We start from the raw sequence: 17,943 nt of genomic DNA, 5'->3' as shown, positions 1-17,943 counted from the left end.
AATCTTTTACATCTATGGAAAACCTCGGCATCAAATCACACTCATATACAATGCATGCAGTAAGCTTTATCCCAATATAATAGGAAACAATTTATCTGTTATAACAAACCCTTAAATTTAAAATAATAATTCTTGCTGACAAAATATTTCAGTACAAAATTACTAATTCAATAAGTTCCCAAACCATCCTCTGATTCTCTAAGAAAAGCATCCCAAGATACTGCACAGAAATAAATTTGCTATGGCAAAGTGGTAGAATGGGAGACAAAATCCAGTGAAGTCAAGATGATAGGCGGGGGGTCTGGTGGAGGTAAAGACAATGTTTAAGACCAGGCTTGAAGGCAGTTGGTTATGGATAAGCAAATCAGAGGCAACGGAGAAATAGAAGTTGATGCAGGATATTACAAACTTTATTAAGGAATCTTGTCAATGGAAGACCATTATAAACATGGGCTTCAGTGGCATATGGACTCAGGCATACCACATCAGGGATGGGTCTTTGTGATGGATTTTGTCAAGTGAACAGAATTCAGCTTGGGTTTGTATATAAGCTGCCCTTAATAGACACAATCTGGTGCAGCAATAGAGGAAATGCTGGGAGAGGAAATGGAATTGCTGGTAAGGGCACATAGCTTATGCTAGTTACAAAGATTTCACTTGACAATGCAGACTGTTAAGTTCTCCAATTCCAATTTCTTATGATACAAATGAAGCTTCCTACCAGGACAATGCAACTTAATTTTGATTTAAATAAGATGCTGGCAGCCCAAATGTTGTAACATAAATGCAGCTTCCCAACATTGTTTTATTCTATCATTTCAATGAATATGCCACACTATTATCACATTTACCTCAGAATTTCAAGTAACTGTTCCTGGGACTTCCCTTCTTCATTGAAAGAGACACTGAAGGAATTTTGAGTTGTTTCTTGCACTGCAGTCACAATCTTATCACTAAGGCTCTCCACTTGCTCAAGCAACATCTTGTTCTGTTTCTGCAGATCCTCACAACGTGCAGTCAGTTTGGTAACTTCATCCTACACAAAATATCCTCATTGAAAATATGATAAACTTCAACCAGTTTCATTCAAATTTATTCTAAAAAGTGCACAGCATTTTATTACATTCAATCAGATTTAAATGGCCTCATTTCCATCATATCCAGAAATTGTTCTGAACAAAAATTGAAGACAAGGTAGATAAGGATGCGTACTGGAGTACTCGCCCATAGTTGGTCAACTTATAAAACAACTGCTAAAGGCCATTCCGTTTGCTATGTTTATTTCCAATGCTCCATTGATTAGGAAGAAATAAAGGATAACAATTTGGGCAAGACTCAAAAGGAAAATGGTTTACTAGTGAAAAGGCAGGAAATTGATTAGATTGATCTTCAAAGACTACAACTTTGTATTGTAAACAAAAAAATAATTCAAAATGGGTGAAGTTATATTAAAAAGTGCCAAGGAGGTGGACAAACAAAAATGGCAATGGATTGAGGCATCAACACAGGATTCAAAATAGACAAACGACATCTAAATTCAACTGAGAATATTTAGATATTATTTTAAGAAACAAAACTAAAAACAAGATGAGGTCGGATAAATGTAATCATGTCATTTTCGTTGACAAATATATATCCTGGAATGAAATTAACCCAAATTCCCAAGCTACTTACCTTTAACATTCTTTCAATTTCAGCCTTAGCAGCCTTGCACTCCAACATTTGGGCCTCAGCCCTTTGAGCAGTATCTTCCAACTTCTGCCGAACCTGTGCATTTGTTGAAACTTGCTCCTTGGCAATCTGTAGTGCTTCCACATCAGCAGCATGCAGCATCAGTTCACGTTCATACTTGTTCTGTGCTTCAGATGCCACTCTGGCCTAAAAACACCAGTCTTTTAATTAAAGTAATAAAACTGAAACAAAACAAATATCTTGAAAATGTTTCTTTTAAAAAACTATTGATGCTGATTGGAAAGTGCACAACCACCGCACTTCCTGAAGTCAATAACTAGCTCTTTTGTCTTGCTGACGTTGAGGGGAGGTTGTTGTCCTGACACCATTTTACTTAACTCACTATCTCCTTCCTCCATCACATCATTGTTCGAAATCCGGCCCACTACAGTGGTATCGCATTCAAACTTGTACATGGTCTTGGAGCAGAATTTAGTCTCACAGTCATGAATATAACTCCCTTATACATATACACACTTAGAAATAATGCTCAACTCTCTCAAAAGTGAAAGAAGTTTGTAAAATACTTGTGGGTCCTTTGAGAGAGTTGAAATGTATTTGTAAGTGTTGATCAGCCATGATTCACACAACATTCAGAGCTACTGAGCCCAATGTACCTAACACATACCTGTTCGTGGCAGTCAGCCCTTGCTTGCTGTTCATTGGTTGCTGCAGCAGCAGCTCGCTGAACAGCATCCTGAAGCTCTGCCTGAAGGCTGCTCAGATTCCTCCTCAGTTCAGATGTCTTCAATTAAAATAATGGAACAATGGATTAAAATAAAGCTGCATCCACATATGCACCAGTAATAAAATGATAAGAAGATTCCAATTTCAGTGTCATTATTAAATCTGGAGCATGACCACATGCTTTCTTAAAAGAAAAACAAATACATGCATGTGCTTCTTTCATATCAACTGGCACAACTGAAAAAAGCCAACGCCTTGAGGCTCATGTCACTCTACATCCAGATCAAAATCACTCTAGTAGATTGACATCATTAATTCATTATTTCATTTAACCACAGCATTTAAAAAGATAACTTGAAAATGTATGAAGGCCTTATAGGAAATTGTAATCCATTTTTACTGCTTGAAAGAGATCCATTATATGCTCAAGAGCTCTTCATTGCTATATCATTTTGGCTGATCCAAAAATAGGTCAAGTCAAATCATCAGACGGGTTAAACACACAACTAACATTTGATGATCTGGTGATGCTCATCATTCGGACAACTCCTAGCTAAACACGTATTTAATTTGTAAAATTGTGCACATCCTCATGTGTATAAAGTTAAATGTTAATGCCAACAGTAACACTGATCATTCCTGTAATTAAAAGATCCTGCATTACTACAGCAATTAACAACCAAATTTTACATATGACTAAATGAAATTATGTTGCCATTATGATTACACAAACTATTTATATAATTATGCCATTTTCCAAGAGCTTTCAAAATTCAAGTGCAAGTTACTTGTCTTTCATTTAAGTAATCTATCATTTTTAGCAGAAAGAGTGGGTAAAGCAAGGAATAAGGCAAGGCAGTCCGCAGAGGCTGGAGTTTGTCTGGATCTGCCGCTGCTCAGAACTAGAGTGCAGACAGGATTTTGAAAATGGCACCAAAACGTAACGCCTCTTGCATGCGGATCAGTAGACTATTTCTGTAAAATTTGCCAATCAGAGATGTGTTTGGGTATGGCAAAACTACTAGACTGTTTGTAAGAAAATAATTTCACTGTGTATTTGCACTTCGCACATGACAATAAAAGCACCATTGAATAAATAAATCTGAATACTGAACCATCTAACTTTACCCATCTCAGAATTAAAACATTCGATCTGCTAAACAACAATTTGTGAATGGGTTTTTGTCTTACAAGCGATTACGATCGCCATTTCCTATATACTTTGATTACCTGCTGCTCCAAATTTTCAATCGCTTTGTGCTTCTCGTCAGTGAGAGCTTGTTTTTCATTCTCAGCTTCCACCAAACGTTTCTCTAACTGCACCAGATATTCTGCAGATTCTTTGAGTCGAGATTCTACCGCAACCCTCACCTCTTCTGTTACCTGAGAGCAGACAGCAAGCACAAAATATGTAAAATTATTCACAACATTCCAATAAATTCTGGTGGTGTATGGATCCAGTCCCAGCTACTGAGCCAAATACCAGTCACACGCAAAATTATTTGTATAGGCTCAGTATATTGCAAGTTGATAGGCATAAATTGAAACAGCAGAATTAAAGGATAAGTGGCAAATTTTTAAGATAAAGAAATACAATTAATTATTCCCATTTCTGCATGCCTTGAATCCCTGCAGTAAACAAAGTGCTCCAGATTTTGCAAAGCAAACAGGGCAAGAGGCTATGGTTTCAGGCCACAGAACTGAATATCAGGCAACAAAATGTAAAAGGGTGCAAATACACATCACCATTCTTATTTATTCATGCTATGTTTATAGAAGGGACGTCAGTTTGAAGAGAAATTTTCCAGCGCAAAATATAGCTGTCATTTACATTCAATGTCAGTTCACGACGGGAAAAATAGTTGAATTGAACAACCATTTAACTGGTTTCTCCTTTAAAAATAGAGGCTCTTTGAAATTTGCTCCTGATACAAGTTACGAGGACAGAGCCCATAAAGGGATACAAATTAATTGAGTGGGCAAGAAGTTGACTAGCCATTCTAGAAGAATGAAAAAGTGAATTATCAAGTGGAGCAAGACTACAAAATGATACATCAGGAAAGGATCCAAATGGAGCTCCTAGTGTATCAAACAACAATGCAGATAAGGCAATTATATAGGAATGCTAATAAAATGTTGGCCTGAAGGAACTGGATAAAGAGAAACTGTGCTGAACACAATAGCAATAGTAATCTGAATTTCACTGTACCTGTGACAATTGGTACATGTGACATAAACTGACCTTGAAACCTTGAACTGTTCCAGGAGCAATGCAGTGGTCTTGATATTTAAAAACACGCAAACGGCAAGCAGTGCTTTAAAAATGTTTACTCTGTTGACTCCCAAAATTGGAATTGGGCAGGAAATAGGGCATTGAGACTAAAATTCTATGAGCCATTATTTTTATTTTCATATTTCAGATACAGCGCGGAAACAGGCCTTTTCGGCCCACCAAGTCCACATCGCCCAGCGATCCCCGCACATTAACACTATCCTACACACAACTAGGGACAATTTAAAAAAAAAACATTTACCCAGTCAATTAACCTACATACCTGTACGTCTTTGGAGTGTGGGAGGAAACCGAAGATCTCGGAGAAAACCTACGCAGGTCACGGGGAGAACGTACAAACTCCTTACAGTACAGCACCCGTAGTCAGGATCGAACCTGAGTCTCCGGCGCTGCATTCGCTGTAAAGCAGCAACTCTACCGCTGCGCCACCGTGCCGCTTACTGAATTGTGGAGAAGGCTCGTTGGCATGCTCCTTCCTGCTTCCTATTTTCTGTTGTTACACTCATAACCACAGGAAACATTACATTTCTTTAAAGTGATGCATGTACAAGTTACTGACCAGTTTCTCTTTACTGAGAGACTCCTCCAAACTAAGGACCAAATCTCTGTATTGTTCCACATTGGTGGTAGTAGTCTTGAGGCGTTCTCTTAAGTCACTTGCTTGCTCCTCAGCCTGTCTAAGCTGTGCGCGGAGGTTATCAACATCTTCTTCCATGTTACATTCACCTGGAAATAAATCAGACAAGTACATGAACAACTATAATTTCTATTAACAATAATTCCACACTTTATATGGAGGAACTTATTCCAATTAATTATCCTTTACAATTGATGTCAGTGAACTAACTTTCTAACATTTCTCCAAAATAAACTCCACCAATAAGTATTTAGTCGCTAACTCAACCCACGTCCAAGTGTGTAGGATGGGGTGGAATGGGGGGTGGGGGAGAAACAAAAACTAGGATTCTCTCTATTTTTTTCATGCATTATGAATTGAAACAGATTTTTGTCAATATAACCAATTGACAAGCAATAATACGGTTGGTATAATTAGAAACAAAACAAGAATCAAATTAGAATTTATACATTAAACGTAGAGATGCACATTACCCATCAGCCAGCAAACATAACAAGAATATCCATATTGAAGGTTTATTCTACTTTAAAGAAAGGAGGTGGGAGTGAGCCCTAGGTAAAGAAAGAGACAGAAAAACATGGATCTATTTACAGATATAAACCACGTCCCGGCAGATGGCTTACCTTTGGAAACGCTCCCGATAGTCTCTGCCAATTTAGCTTCAATATTATTAAGGTGTAACTTCAAGGTACTAATTTCTTGATCTGAATTTTTCAGAAGTTCTTTTGTCTTTGTGTGAAGAACAGACTCTGTTTCAAGCTGCTTCTTGACTTCCCTAAGTTGGATCTTTAAAAAAAGAACAGAAATTATATTAAATTTGTCTAAACATATGACTAAAAACATTATATATTTTGTATCTTTTTTTTTTTAAAGGATACAAACGTACTTCTTGGTTTCTGACAAGCAAATGACGTTGATCTACTTCATAGTCACATTTCTTTTTCAGTTTCTCAATATCACGCTCTTGTTTTTCAATCTGGTTGTTTAAACGTTGCCTGGTCTCAGTTTCCGCACGTTCCAAACTCAGCTAGATATTGTCAAAAATTAAATGGAAATAGATTTGTGAACAAGGGATTTTCTCAAAAAATAACTAATTCTGCATATTCCAGAAGAAAACAGACCAAAACTTCCCTCAAAACTTAATGCCGTTTCCATGGGCTATTATAACCTCGTCCTGTTAAGATATTATTCTTCTATGATACATTTTATTACCAAATACACTTTGGAAAGTGAAAATATCAGTTAACTACAAGATAATTTCAACATAATCTATATTACTGCCGATATTAAATCTTGTATAAATAATCAATTTTATTCTTCGCCCAATTTCGCAAATGGAATGGAATACTTTATTGTCACACGTGACAGGGCTAAATGGTGCATAGCATACCTGAATTGACTGCAAATTTGTTAGTAGCAAACTTTGTCCCCTGTGCTCTGCAAACTTTGAATCCCGTTCTTGGGTGAGGCGCATTTCTACCATTTTCAACATATCTTTCTCTTTCCTCAGATTTTCTCCTCGAGTCTGCATGGGAGTTGGGGAATATAAACAAAATGTTCACTTGCTCTGCTTTCCAAAACTATTCCACCACTATTCAAACGAAAGTATTCCAATACTATTCAAATGAAATGGATCTTTTCCATAAAAATATGAAAGATTTAGAAAATATGGTATATTTTTAATTAATTAATTTTATGCCGCCTACAGAATTAATTTAATGTACAAATAATGTGCAATGGCATAGAACATGTGAAACACTTCAAAGATATTTCAAATAGGATGGAATATTAATTTAATGCAATAGTCAAAAAATACCTTGACTCCTTTAATACAACGTAAATGTCACTACATAAACTGTCACGTAACCATGTGGGATAGCGTTTTAATAAAATTCTCACCTCCTCCAAAGCCAATTTTTCATTTGATGCTCGCAAATCTTGGGTCATGCTGTTTATGATGTGCTCTTGCTTCTGAACAGTTGTGGTAAGCTTCTGACATCTATCTCGCAAAGAAGCTATTTCACGGCGGAATCCATCTACATTGTTTTGCAGCATCTCATATCTAAATGCAAAAATTTGTTACGTTTTAAAAAAAAGAAATTCAGCATGGAAACAGGCCCTTCGGCCCACGCTGACCATCGATCACCTGTTCACACAAGTTCAATCTTACCCCAGTTTCGCATCCACTCCTTACACACTGGAGGCAATTTACGGAGGCCAAGTAACCTACAAACCCGCGCGTCTTTGGGATGAGGGAGGAAACCGGATCATCAGGAGAAAACCCACGCGGTCACAGGGAGAACGTGCAAACTTTACACAGACAGCAAACTTTACACAGACAGCACCAAGGTCAAGATTGAACCCGGGTTTCTGGTGCTGTAAGGGAGTAGCTCTACCAGCTGTGCCACCCCATATTTTGTGCCCATCCACAGTAAGTGAGGTCAGTGATGAAAGATTCCCCACTCATTATCCCCATTTTTTAGAATTAGTACGCATGATTTGGAAATTTATAAGAGAAAGAGAACAATGTACTGGATGTACTGCTGACCCCTAAACATTCAGTCTAAGGTGTGAACAGGATCAAATTTCTCAGAAGTGTGGAAGAAGTGTTGTTGGAATTTAATTAACTGAAGACGAATGGGTCAAAAAACAGAGTTAAAAAACCCTGGAGAATACTTTAAAAAATATATTTTTAAATAACTTTTCATAATTAGAATGCAGCAAGTAGCAGTTTGGGCAATTTTGGGGAATCATAGTTTCTAAATGAGTGTCCCTGAAAATCATAGTAACAATAGGTTCTGATTCTCCACGCATACCGTTTGGAAGCGAATTCTAATTGTGTGGACAGTTTTGTGGTTTGAGTTCTCATCTGGGTCAGTTGATCTTGAAGTTTCTCATTCTGCTCATTTGATATTCTGTCATTCTCTCCCTTTTCCTTTTTGTAATTTTCAAAATGTAATTGAAGCTGAAAAGAGATTTTTAAAATAGAATCTTAAAATGTTAGCACTCTGCACACATTTATTTTCTGGTTCTAACAAACAATGATTTAAACCCTTTATAAAGTTATATTATTAACTTTGAAATTTAGCATATTCAGTAATTTACAGACATTACTGCAGATTTAAGATTTTAAATCTCCTATAATACACGAGATCACTGACACCTGCAGCTCATTCATAGATACATAGAAAATAGGTGCAGGAGTAGGCCATTCGAGCCGGCACCGCCATTCAAAATGATATGGCTGATCATCCAAAATCAGTACCCCGATCCTGCTTTCTCCCCATATCCCTTGATTCCGTTAGCCCTAAGAGCTAAATCTAACACTCTTGAAAACATCCAGTGAATTGGCCTCCACTGCCTACTGTGGCAGAGAACTCCACAGATTCACAATTCTCTGGGGAAAAAGTTTTTTTCTCATCTCAGACCTAAATGGCCTACCCCTTATTCTTAAACTGTGACCCCTGGTTCTGGATGCCCCCAACATCGGGAACATTTTTCCTGCATCTTGCCTGTCCAATCCCTAAAGAATGTTATGTTTCTATAAGATCCCCTCTCATCCTTCTAAATTCCAGTAAATACAAGCCCAGTCGACCCATTCTTTCATCACATGTCAGTCCAGCCATCCTGGGAATTAACCTGATGAACCTACGCTGCACTCCCTCAATAGCAAGAATGTCCTTCCTCAAATTAGGAGACCAGAATTGCACACAATACTCCAGGTGTGGTCTAACCAGGCCCCTGTACAACTGCAGTAGGACCTCCTTGCTCCTGTACTCAAATCCTCTCGCTATGGAGGCCAACATGTCATTTGCTTTCTTCACTGCCTACTGTACCTGCATGCTTACTTTCAGTGACTGATGTACAAGGACACCCAGGTCTTGCTGCACGCACTCCCCTTCTCCTAATCTGACAGCATTCAGATAATAATCTGCCTTCTTGTTCTTGCCACCAAAGTAGATAACCTCACATTTATCCACATTATACTGCATCTGCCATGCATCTGCCCACTCACCCAACCTATCCAAGTCACCCTGCAGCCTCATAGCATCCTCCTCGCAGCTCACACTGCTACCCAGCTTTGTGTCATCCGCAAACTTGGAGATGTTACATTACAGTAACAGTAAAGGTAAAACACAATAAATGATGACGATTATCCTTATCTTTATTTTTATTTATAATGAATGTCTCTTGCTATCCACTTTGCTGCTGTAACACTGTAAATTTCCCCAGTGTGGGACAAGTAAAGGAATATATTGCATTGTATTGTAATTGCCTCGTCTAAATCGTTAATATATATTGTAAATAACAGTGGTCCCAGCAGTGAGCCTTGTGGCACCCCACTAGTCACTGCCTGCCATTCTGAAAAGGACCTGTTAATTCCTACTCTTTGCTTTCTGTCTGCCAACCAGTTCTCTATCCATGTCAATACCCTACCCCCACCATGAGCTCTAATTTTGAACACTAATCTCGTGTGGGACCCTGTCAAAGGTTTTTTGAAAGTCCAGATACACCACATCCACTGGCTCTCCCTTATCCATTCTACTTGCTACATCCTCAACAAATTCCAGAAGATTAGTCAAGCATGATTTCACCTTCATAAATCCATGCTGACTTGGACCGATCCTGTCACTGCTTTCCAAATGTGCTGCTATTACATCTTGAATAATCAACTCAAGCATCTTCCCCACTACCGTAAGGCTAACTGGACTATAATTCTCTATTTTCTCCTTCCCTCCTTTCTTAAAAAGGGGGGGTTACATTAGCTACTCTCCTGTCCATAGGAACTGATCCAGAGTCTATAGAACATTGGAAAATTATCACCAATGCATCCACGATTCCTAGGGCCACCTCCTTGAGTACCCATGAATGCAGACCATCAGGCCCTTGGGATTTATCTGCCTTCAGTTCCAACAAGTTGTCAAACACCATTTCCTGACTAATGTGGATTTCCTTCAGTTCCTCCTTCCCACTAGATCCTCAGTCCCCTAGTATTTCCGGGACATTGGTTCTGTTTTCTCCAAGGATGACACAAAGTACTTGTTTAACTGGTCTGGCATTTCCTTGTTTCGCCATTATAAATTCACCTGTTTCTGACTGTAAGGGACCTACATTTGTCTTCACTAATCTTTTCCTCATCACATATCTAAAGAAGCTTTAACAGTCAGTTTTTATATTCCCCACAAGCTTTCTTTCATGCTATTTTCCCCCCTCTTAATTAATCCCTTTGTCCTCTGTTGAATTCTAAATTTCTGCCAGTGGTTTGCTGCTTCCTCTGGCCAATTTATATGCCTCTTCCTTAGATTTAACAATCTCCCTAATTTCCCTCATTAGCCACGGTTGAGCCACCTTCCCCGTTTTATTTTATTCATACTTGGCACTATGACAATCCCAGCAAATGAAAGGAAGTACCTCCTGTTCTTAAAATCTTATTATTCTTACAGCTGTCTACAATCTTCCACATATTTGCTCCTCTAATTCCCTGGTTCTGTCAACATTACAGAGGGTAAATGTGATGAATCAGAAATGCATCAGATTTGGGAAATGGATAAATGTTGAATTAGGGGAAGAAAACATGGATATGTTTTACTGACGAGGGCAATGATACATACACCAATTAAGAAGATTAGATATGATTAACATACATATGCCATGTCATTGTTGTTATACAGAATAAGAATTTGTGATTGAAATGTCAAAAATTAGTTTTAAACTCAACAACAAATACATACAATGATGAAAATTAACCAGTGTTTACCATTATAATTATTTACACAATTTTTCCACTGTGATACCATTATAAAAACACAGTAAAATGTTTGATGGTCTATAAATTTTACATAAGTAACAATTTTTGACTTTGTTACCTGTTTCAATGCTGTTCTTGCTTGAACAAGTTCTGTAGATTCCACTGAAGGAATTGGAGCTGGAGTGGATGTGAGTGGCAATGGTTTTGTTTGACCTGGAGACCTTTTCGGAGTGGATGAGATTAAAGGCATTTCTTCTGTTGTGTTACCTAATTTTGTTTGTGGGCAGCAGAAGAACAAAAACTTAATTATGACTTTTGAACTATCTTAAGAAAATTGACTTGGTTGATTTGGCCATTGACCTGGTGGTTATCACTGGCCTGAAACTCTAGCCCCCAATCCCCCTTTCCCAAATTTCTTTGGAATGGAACTATCGCATTATAGCAGAACTACCTGCATGTTAAAAGCAAGAGGGTAAAAGACTACTCCAGGACAACACGTGAAATTTATGCCGGAAGCCAGAGGAAATGAGCAAGGTACCTGACCTGCTGAGTTACTCCAGCATTTTGTGATACCAAATACATTTTAATAGCTACATCCTTAATGATTATTTTTGCTCCAGTTAAATGATGAAATCTTATAGCCCAACATGCTTGCTGATCACTCCAGACGTCGCACCAACATATGTTCCTGGACTGAAACACCAGCAATGTATGACCCATTCAGTCCTAAGCTCCACATTATTCAATCTCTTGCGCCTTGCCCTCCATAAACACCCTTAGAAATAAAAGGCTGCTCACTCTTGCTTCACCATTCAGCAAGATCACATTTGATTCCCACTAAGCTCATATCCTTGCATTCCATGAATAACTTATTGATCTGTTGCACCGTACTGTTGGTCACACAACAGACTATGGGACAATTTGTCTTTACTTCTGTGAAGTACCACATCAGAGCACCACACGTACCTATTTTTCAATTAGATGATTGGATCAAATCCATTAATTTCTACTTGACCCCACTGCACGATTGCAGTCATGAGTTTCCTATGGCACTGCCATAGAACCATAAATTGTACCAAACATTTCTCACTCTCATTTTTTCACATTCCTCTCAATTAAATAACATTTGATGCATCCCTCCTTACCCTGGATTGGAATTGTCACCCCAGTCATCTGTGCAAGCAACGTACGGTACATGTCCCGCTGTCGGACAATTGATTCCACTAGTTGCATCTGATGACTTCTGGCTTCACGAAGTCGCTCAAGTTCATTGAGAGCCTCCGCAAGATTCAGCTGAAGTTCAGAAATTCTATAATTCAAAAAGATTAATTTTATTGGTTGAAATATTTTTCAGTAGAATTTAGGAAGAGAAAACACTTCCTCTTGACCAGTGAGGGCATGACCAGTGACGGCGAAGCAACGAATGTCTATCAGAAACCGAAAGCAGAGACACGAGACAGCAGGAAATAGGGTAATTGACAAAAAGGCCAAAGATTTTGGGACACGTAAAAGGAGCAGAATTAGGCCATTCAGCCCATCAAGTCTACTCTGCCATTCAATCGTGGCTGATCTATTTCTCCCTCCTAACTCCATTCTCCTGCCTTCTCCCCATAACCCCTGACACCCGTACTAATCAAGGGTCTGAATCAAAAGTGTTAAACCCATTGATGCAATTAATTCACAAAGAAAATCAGCACAGAATGCTGCCAGAAAGCATCCACGACTTGCTTAATGGTCGGGTTTAGAATAACAGCAATGCCATGATGGGATTGAGTAGATTCTGACATTGATTCATTAATTTACAGGAAACTAAAATTCATTTAGGAAAGAAATCATATATGGTACAATAATTAGGGATGGAAGTCATCCTGTGGTACAAACAAAAGTGGTTTGAACACAAAATCAGAATGCAAATTGGGTTTTGTGAATGTACAGGACATCTCTAGTTTGCATGTTCTGCACAGATGATGCTTAAACTGCTGGGTACTGCCAGCATTCTTTTTCACTTCTGATTTCCATCAACTGCTGTGTTCTGCATCGCAGTTCCATTTTTCCCATGTTTGTTCTCATTGGTCCTCCACTGGAAGCAGCTCCTCCAGGTGGTTCAGTTGCAATTAACAAACCTTAACTGCCAATTGTCACCTTCAATACCATCTTATTATCATTCAGTTGCTCTTCATCTCAACTCTTTTAAACTCTTTTCCCTTTGCTTTCTCCGTTCTCTGCAACATAGAGCAGGCTTGCATTCTAATTGTTCCTCGCTCACATTTAAGTCATTGGCCTGTACCTTCAACAGCTTTTCCTCTTTCCACTGATACAGCCTGGCTTCAGTATCCAGCATGATCTTGTTTTTACAGAAACAAGATAGAAACCAAGAAAGGTTTTTCAAATGACCAGAATATGACCAGAGGACAAATGTTAAATTAATTCTTCTGTGGGCAGCATTAAGAGATGAAACTGATATATACCTGCACAGATAATTGTGCAGCAAAAAGAAAGCAACCTTTCAACGGGTTTACAAGACATTTTCAGATCCACAACCAACGTTTAAAAAATTCTAAATAATTTGCATCACTAACCGTGAAGTAGTTTTTTCCTGCTCTTCCTTTTCCTGTTTTTCAGCTAGTTCACGAACAGTCACCAGTAGTTGTTGATTCTGTTGTTGCAGTTCCTCAACATTGCGATAGGTCACCAGATGCTGTGAAATGACTTCAGAAGAACTGCTTATGTCAGCAGAACTAACTTCGTCTTCACGCAAAATATGATTTCCTCGTGCGTCTTCTAATTCCATCAGAAGCACCCTATTCTGAATCAAACACAAACATATCTATGTCACACGAGCAATTAGCAAGTCAATTACACACAAAGATAACTGCAACTTTAGATCTCTCTAGAGGATATTACATCAATAAGGCACATCAATAGTAATATCGTCCCAGGTGAAAACATCTCAAACCAACACAAAGCTTGACAAAGTTAAATTAGGCAGGAAAGCTTCTGTTTTGATTTATTCCCTCCATTCACACGATTATTGTTTCACAAAGAAAGCTGATATTAGGACAAAACACAATAAGCATTAAATGCTAACCTGCTGTGAGAGATCTGACACTTGCATTTTGTATCTCTGGTTCTCCCTGGTAAGCAATGAAGCATGCTTATTCGCCTCATCAGTACATTTTTGCAAACGTCGAATTTCCTACGGAAGCAGATTTCACCAGTGATTCACATAATGCAACAATTCTTTTACAACATTAATTGTTTTTATGTAGCATGTTTAGAGAAATGTTTCCACATACAAAATATACTGAAGCGGTTCTGGAGAATTTATTTTATAATGATAGTTCAACGATTATCCATAGTTCCCATTAACTTTCACAAGACTACTTTGATCACCGGATTTTGCAAAATACGCAAGTGAGATTCATTATTAAAATAGAAAAACCTAATGATTGCTCAAAAAAAGTTACAAATATACATTTTTACATTTCTTTATATTAAATATAGAAGTATAGAGTGATACAGCTTAGAAAAGGAAATTTCCAACCACCAGGTCCACAATCACTGCACATATCTCCACTGATCCCATTTGCTTGTCTGTGACAAATATTCTATTCCCTGCATATTTGCATTTTCAGAATGCAATTACGTATGAAATATGCATTATGTAAGCAAAGATATTTTCAAACCAAATAACTGGCAAGCAGGTTTAGAACAAAAACTACCTTCATGGCATCTTCTAATTTGGCGGAGAGATTAGCCACAGCCTTCTGCACACGTTCATATTCTTCGCGCTGACGCTTCAGAAGCGGGGCCTTCATCTCAACTTCTTTCACAATTTCATCCAAATACTTATTCACTCTCTTATTTTCCTGCTTCGCTAATAGCAACTGATCTTGGGCTTCAACATATCCATTATATAACTGCAAAGACATTAAGTATTTAATTTCATCCAAATTACATTTGTGCATACAATGTAATCTAATTCCAAATAATATTAGTGTTTAGCAAAAACTCTGCATTTTCACTGCTGTAATGTCACAAACCAATAAACAACACGCCATGCATTTACTGATGTAAATTTCAGTTACAGGTTTTCAGCATTATTAACGCGACTATAATCTATGGAAATAACGATTGAAGCCTCAGCTATAAAAAGCAGCTGCTGCTGCTGCTTCTCAACACAAAGATGCTTTGATGGGTCTTAACCACTTATTTACCAGATTGTTTCTCTTGCAAATTGGTAGCAAGAAAAACTGTAAAGATACAAGGAAAAGGTCAGTCGTGAACTGAAAATGTTACTTTCTTCTCTGCCTGTAAAGAACTGCACAAAGCAAAGAAAATTTGAATCTAGAATGCGGCAATTCCGCACATTATAATATCATCTATTTCAGGATCTTGGAATTAAATACTGCCGTGCTCTATTCCAACTATCACAGTATAGGAAAAGAAAAATCAACAACAAACATTATTTCACAACATGTGAGCTACCCCGATATAAAGTACAACATGGTGGTTGCAACTTTTTGATATGATATCCAGTGGCAGAACTTTGTGTGTTATTCCAACCCTTTGAAAATGCACTTCTATAGGAAAGATATACTGAAGTAAACATTAGTTAGATAACACAACCAATGTACCTCTGTGAGCTTCATTCCAGGTTTCACAATCTTGGCCACAGCAGCTGCAGTAGGTGACATAGCTGCTAGCTCATCTTCTGATAGATTGGCAGCTCCTACCATAAAAAAACACATTGTCAGATGTCAAACCATTTTTACTGTTCCTGAATAGCCTTCAGTATCAAACTAATAAGGCACCTTTAAGCTTGGTCGTTGTAAGAAGATGGTTAGCATTTTCCAATTCTTTTTCAAGTTTCATGATCTTTTCATGCTGTTCAGTAGCTGCTCTGCTTTTAGAGGTCTCTGTCTCACTCAGCCGATCTTCAGTTACTTTATGAGCTATAACAAATGACAATCAACATAATTTTACAAGCACCTCAAACCATATACAAAAACCAACATAAAATGCAGCAGAATGCTTGAGGTTGACATACCTTCATTTGCCTGCTTCAATAGACTGTGAAGCTCCTCGACAGCTCTGCTGAGTTCCGTTGCTTTAGTTTCAGAGTCATTAGCTGCACCCTGCAAACATTCAAGGCTTGGCATTTATACCATACAACATTCGTGCATGGTTGTTTTAAAAATCCAAACACTCGTGAACAAAAAAGGCAATCCATAAAGAAAAGCAAACAGTTAAAACACGATATATTCAGTTTCAACACACATTAAAGGAGAGGATATTGTCAAAATCAAAAAATAAATAAAAATAATGACATGAAAATTGATGGAGATTGGAAAAAAGCTACCAATGCTAAAAACAGATAAATCGTCAATCACCAAGGGGATCCATCTTTGGTGGCCAAGTTGTGAAAAATGCAGGACCATTAAAAAAGGCAGAATTCTCCTTTTGTCATGGAGGCGTGAATCATGCTGGATATTTGGGATTACCACGTTAAAGTGGTTACCAAAACCATTATCCATGGAATAAAAAGGTTCACATATATCTGGAGCATCTCTGGAGAGAAGGAATTCCTTCTCTCCTGAGATGCTGCCTGACCTGCTGAGTTACTCCAGCATTTTGTGAATAAATACCTTCAATTTGTACCAGCATCTACAGTTATTTTCTTACATATATCTGGAACTGCTCTGTGATATTTTAAACTAGGATGGAGGAACAGAGACAGTGGCACTTCCTAGAGGGTTAGAGCCACTGCAACTTTTCAACCACATCAAAGTCAAATGTAAAAATGTTTAATGTTCTGACAACAAAAAGTGGTATGAAGTACATGCAGGAATGTATTAGCTTCAAGATAACATTTAAGTTGATGGAATGGATACATTTAAGTTAATGCCGAGAATTAGGAAGTTAGACAAGATAGAATGACAGACAATGCAGGGATAAAGACCCATGCTATGGTCATTTGGGATAGAGATCTTCCTTACAGAATTAACAAATCATTACGCAAAAATTATTAATAAAATGCAGAAAAACAAAAACATACCTTGTACAAATTGGACAGCTTCACGTGTGCATTCAATTCATTTCGAAACCTCTCTTCCATGGTTGCTGACTGTTCCTTGGACTAATTGTGAAAAAATACATAACTATTGAAGGTTGTACAAATCCGGACAGGCCCCATGCATCAACGCTTACAAATTGATTTTTAGTAAAATACCCGACACCAAACGGTTTAATTTCTAAAACGTGCTGCCAAGTTGTACACAAACTAGTGGTGACTTATCAGTATAACAGCACATTTTAAAATTGTAAGAAAAAAAAGAAACACAATTAAGAAATTAACAACAGGCGACTACGTTAATGTAGTCACAAATGGGTTGAGGCCATACACTCTATTTTGGAATATTATCTGATGCTCATTCAATGATAGTGAACAAAATACTAACCTCCTTCAACTTATTCATTAAATCCTCAACTTGTTCCTCAAAGTTTTCCTTAGCTGACTTTAAAGTACGGATTTGTTCTTCCAGGCTACAGACCTGTAAAGCATTGCAGTCAAAATCAACAACACCGCAACTCATGTAAAGCATTGCAGTCAAAATCAACAACGCCGCAACCCAGTAGGAAAGAATCAAACTCAAACGCTTTCAGGAAGGTTTCACAGGTAAGGGTAAAAAAACAAGCTCATTCAGCAGCAAACACCCTTCAAGTCAGAAGGTGATAGGTTATAGCCCTGGAACTGTGCAAAATGTGAGTTGTATATTAATTGAATTTCTACTTTTTTAATATTAAACCAAGTCCCTTTCATTGAGTTCAGAAATGAAAAAAAAT

The 17,943-nt window shown here is 37.8% G+C and overlaps 1 protein-coding gene across 4 annotated transcripts in view; it reads right to left on the bottom strand.

Annotated features, from left to right (window-relative positions):
* The window catches only part of tprb (translocated promoter region b, nuclear basket protein), a 70,085-nt gene that overhangs the window by 29,157 nt on the left and 22,985 nt on the right, over positions 1–17,943 (bottom strand). For all 4 annotated transcript variants that reach the window (XM_078407605.1, XM_078407607.1, XM_078407606.1 and 1 more), the window contains exons 7-26: positions 17,559–17,651; positions 17,156–17,236; positions 16,148–16,235; positions 15,912–16,052; positions 15,735–15,829; positions 14,820–15,017; positions 14,186–14,293; positions 13,677–13,903; positions 12,243–12,406; positions 11,216–11,364; positions 8,165–8,313; positions 7,248–7,410; positions 6,739–6,873; positions 6,235–6,375; positions 5,972–6,134; positions 5,271–5,437; positions 3,649–3,801; positions 2,360–2,476; positions 1,675–1,878; positions 852–1,036 (exon numbers count right to left, since the gene is read on the bottom strand). In XM_078407605.1, the coding sequence (XP_078263731.1) occupies positions 852–1,036; positions 1,675–1,878; positions 2,360–2,476; positions 3,649–3,801; positions 5,271–5,437; positions 5,972–6,134; positions 6,235–6,375; positions 6,739–6,873; positions 7,248–7,410; positions 8,165–8,313; positions 11,216–11,364; positions 12,243–12,406; positions 13,677–13,903; positions 14,186–14,293; positions 14,820–15,017; positions 15,735–15,829; positions 15,912–16,052; positions 16,148–16,235; positions 17,156–17,236; positions 17,559–17,651 (2,921 nt within the window). The remainder of the gene's footprint in view (positions 1–851; positions 1,037–1,674; positions 1,879–2,359; positions 2,477–3,648; positions 3,802–5,270; positions 5,438–5,971; positions 6,135–6,234; positions 6,376–6,738; positions 6,874–7,247; positions 7,411–8,164; positions 8,314–11,215; positions 11,365–12,242; positions 12,407–13,676; positions 13,904–14,185; positions 14,294–14,819; positions 15,018–15,734; positions 15,830–15,911; positions 16,053–16,147; positions 16,236–17,155; positions 17,237–17,558; positions 17,652–17,943) is intronic.

The sequence above is a fragment of the Rhinoraja longicauda genome, chromosome 11 (genome assembly GCF_053455715.1).
Source record: "Rhinoraja longicauda isolate Sanriku21f chromosome 11, sRhiLon1.1, whole genome shotgun sequence".
NCBI lineage: Eukaryota > Metazoa > Chordata > Chondrichthyes > Rajiformes > Arhynchobatidae > Rhinoraja > Rhinoraja longicauda.
Note: the sequence above shows the minus strand (reverse complement) of the source record. Positions and strands in the feature narration are given on the sequence as shown.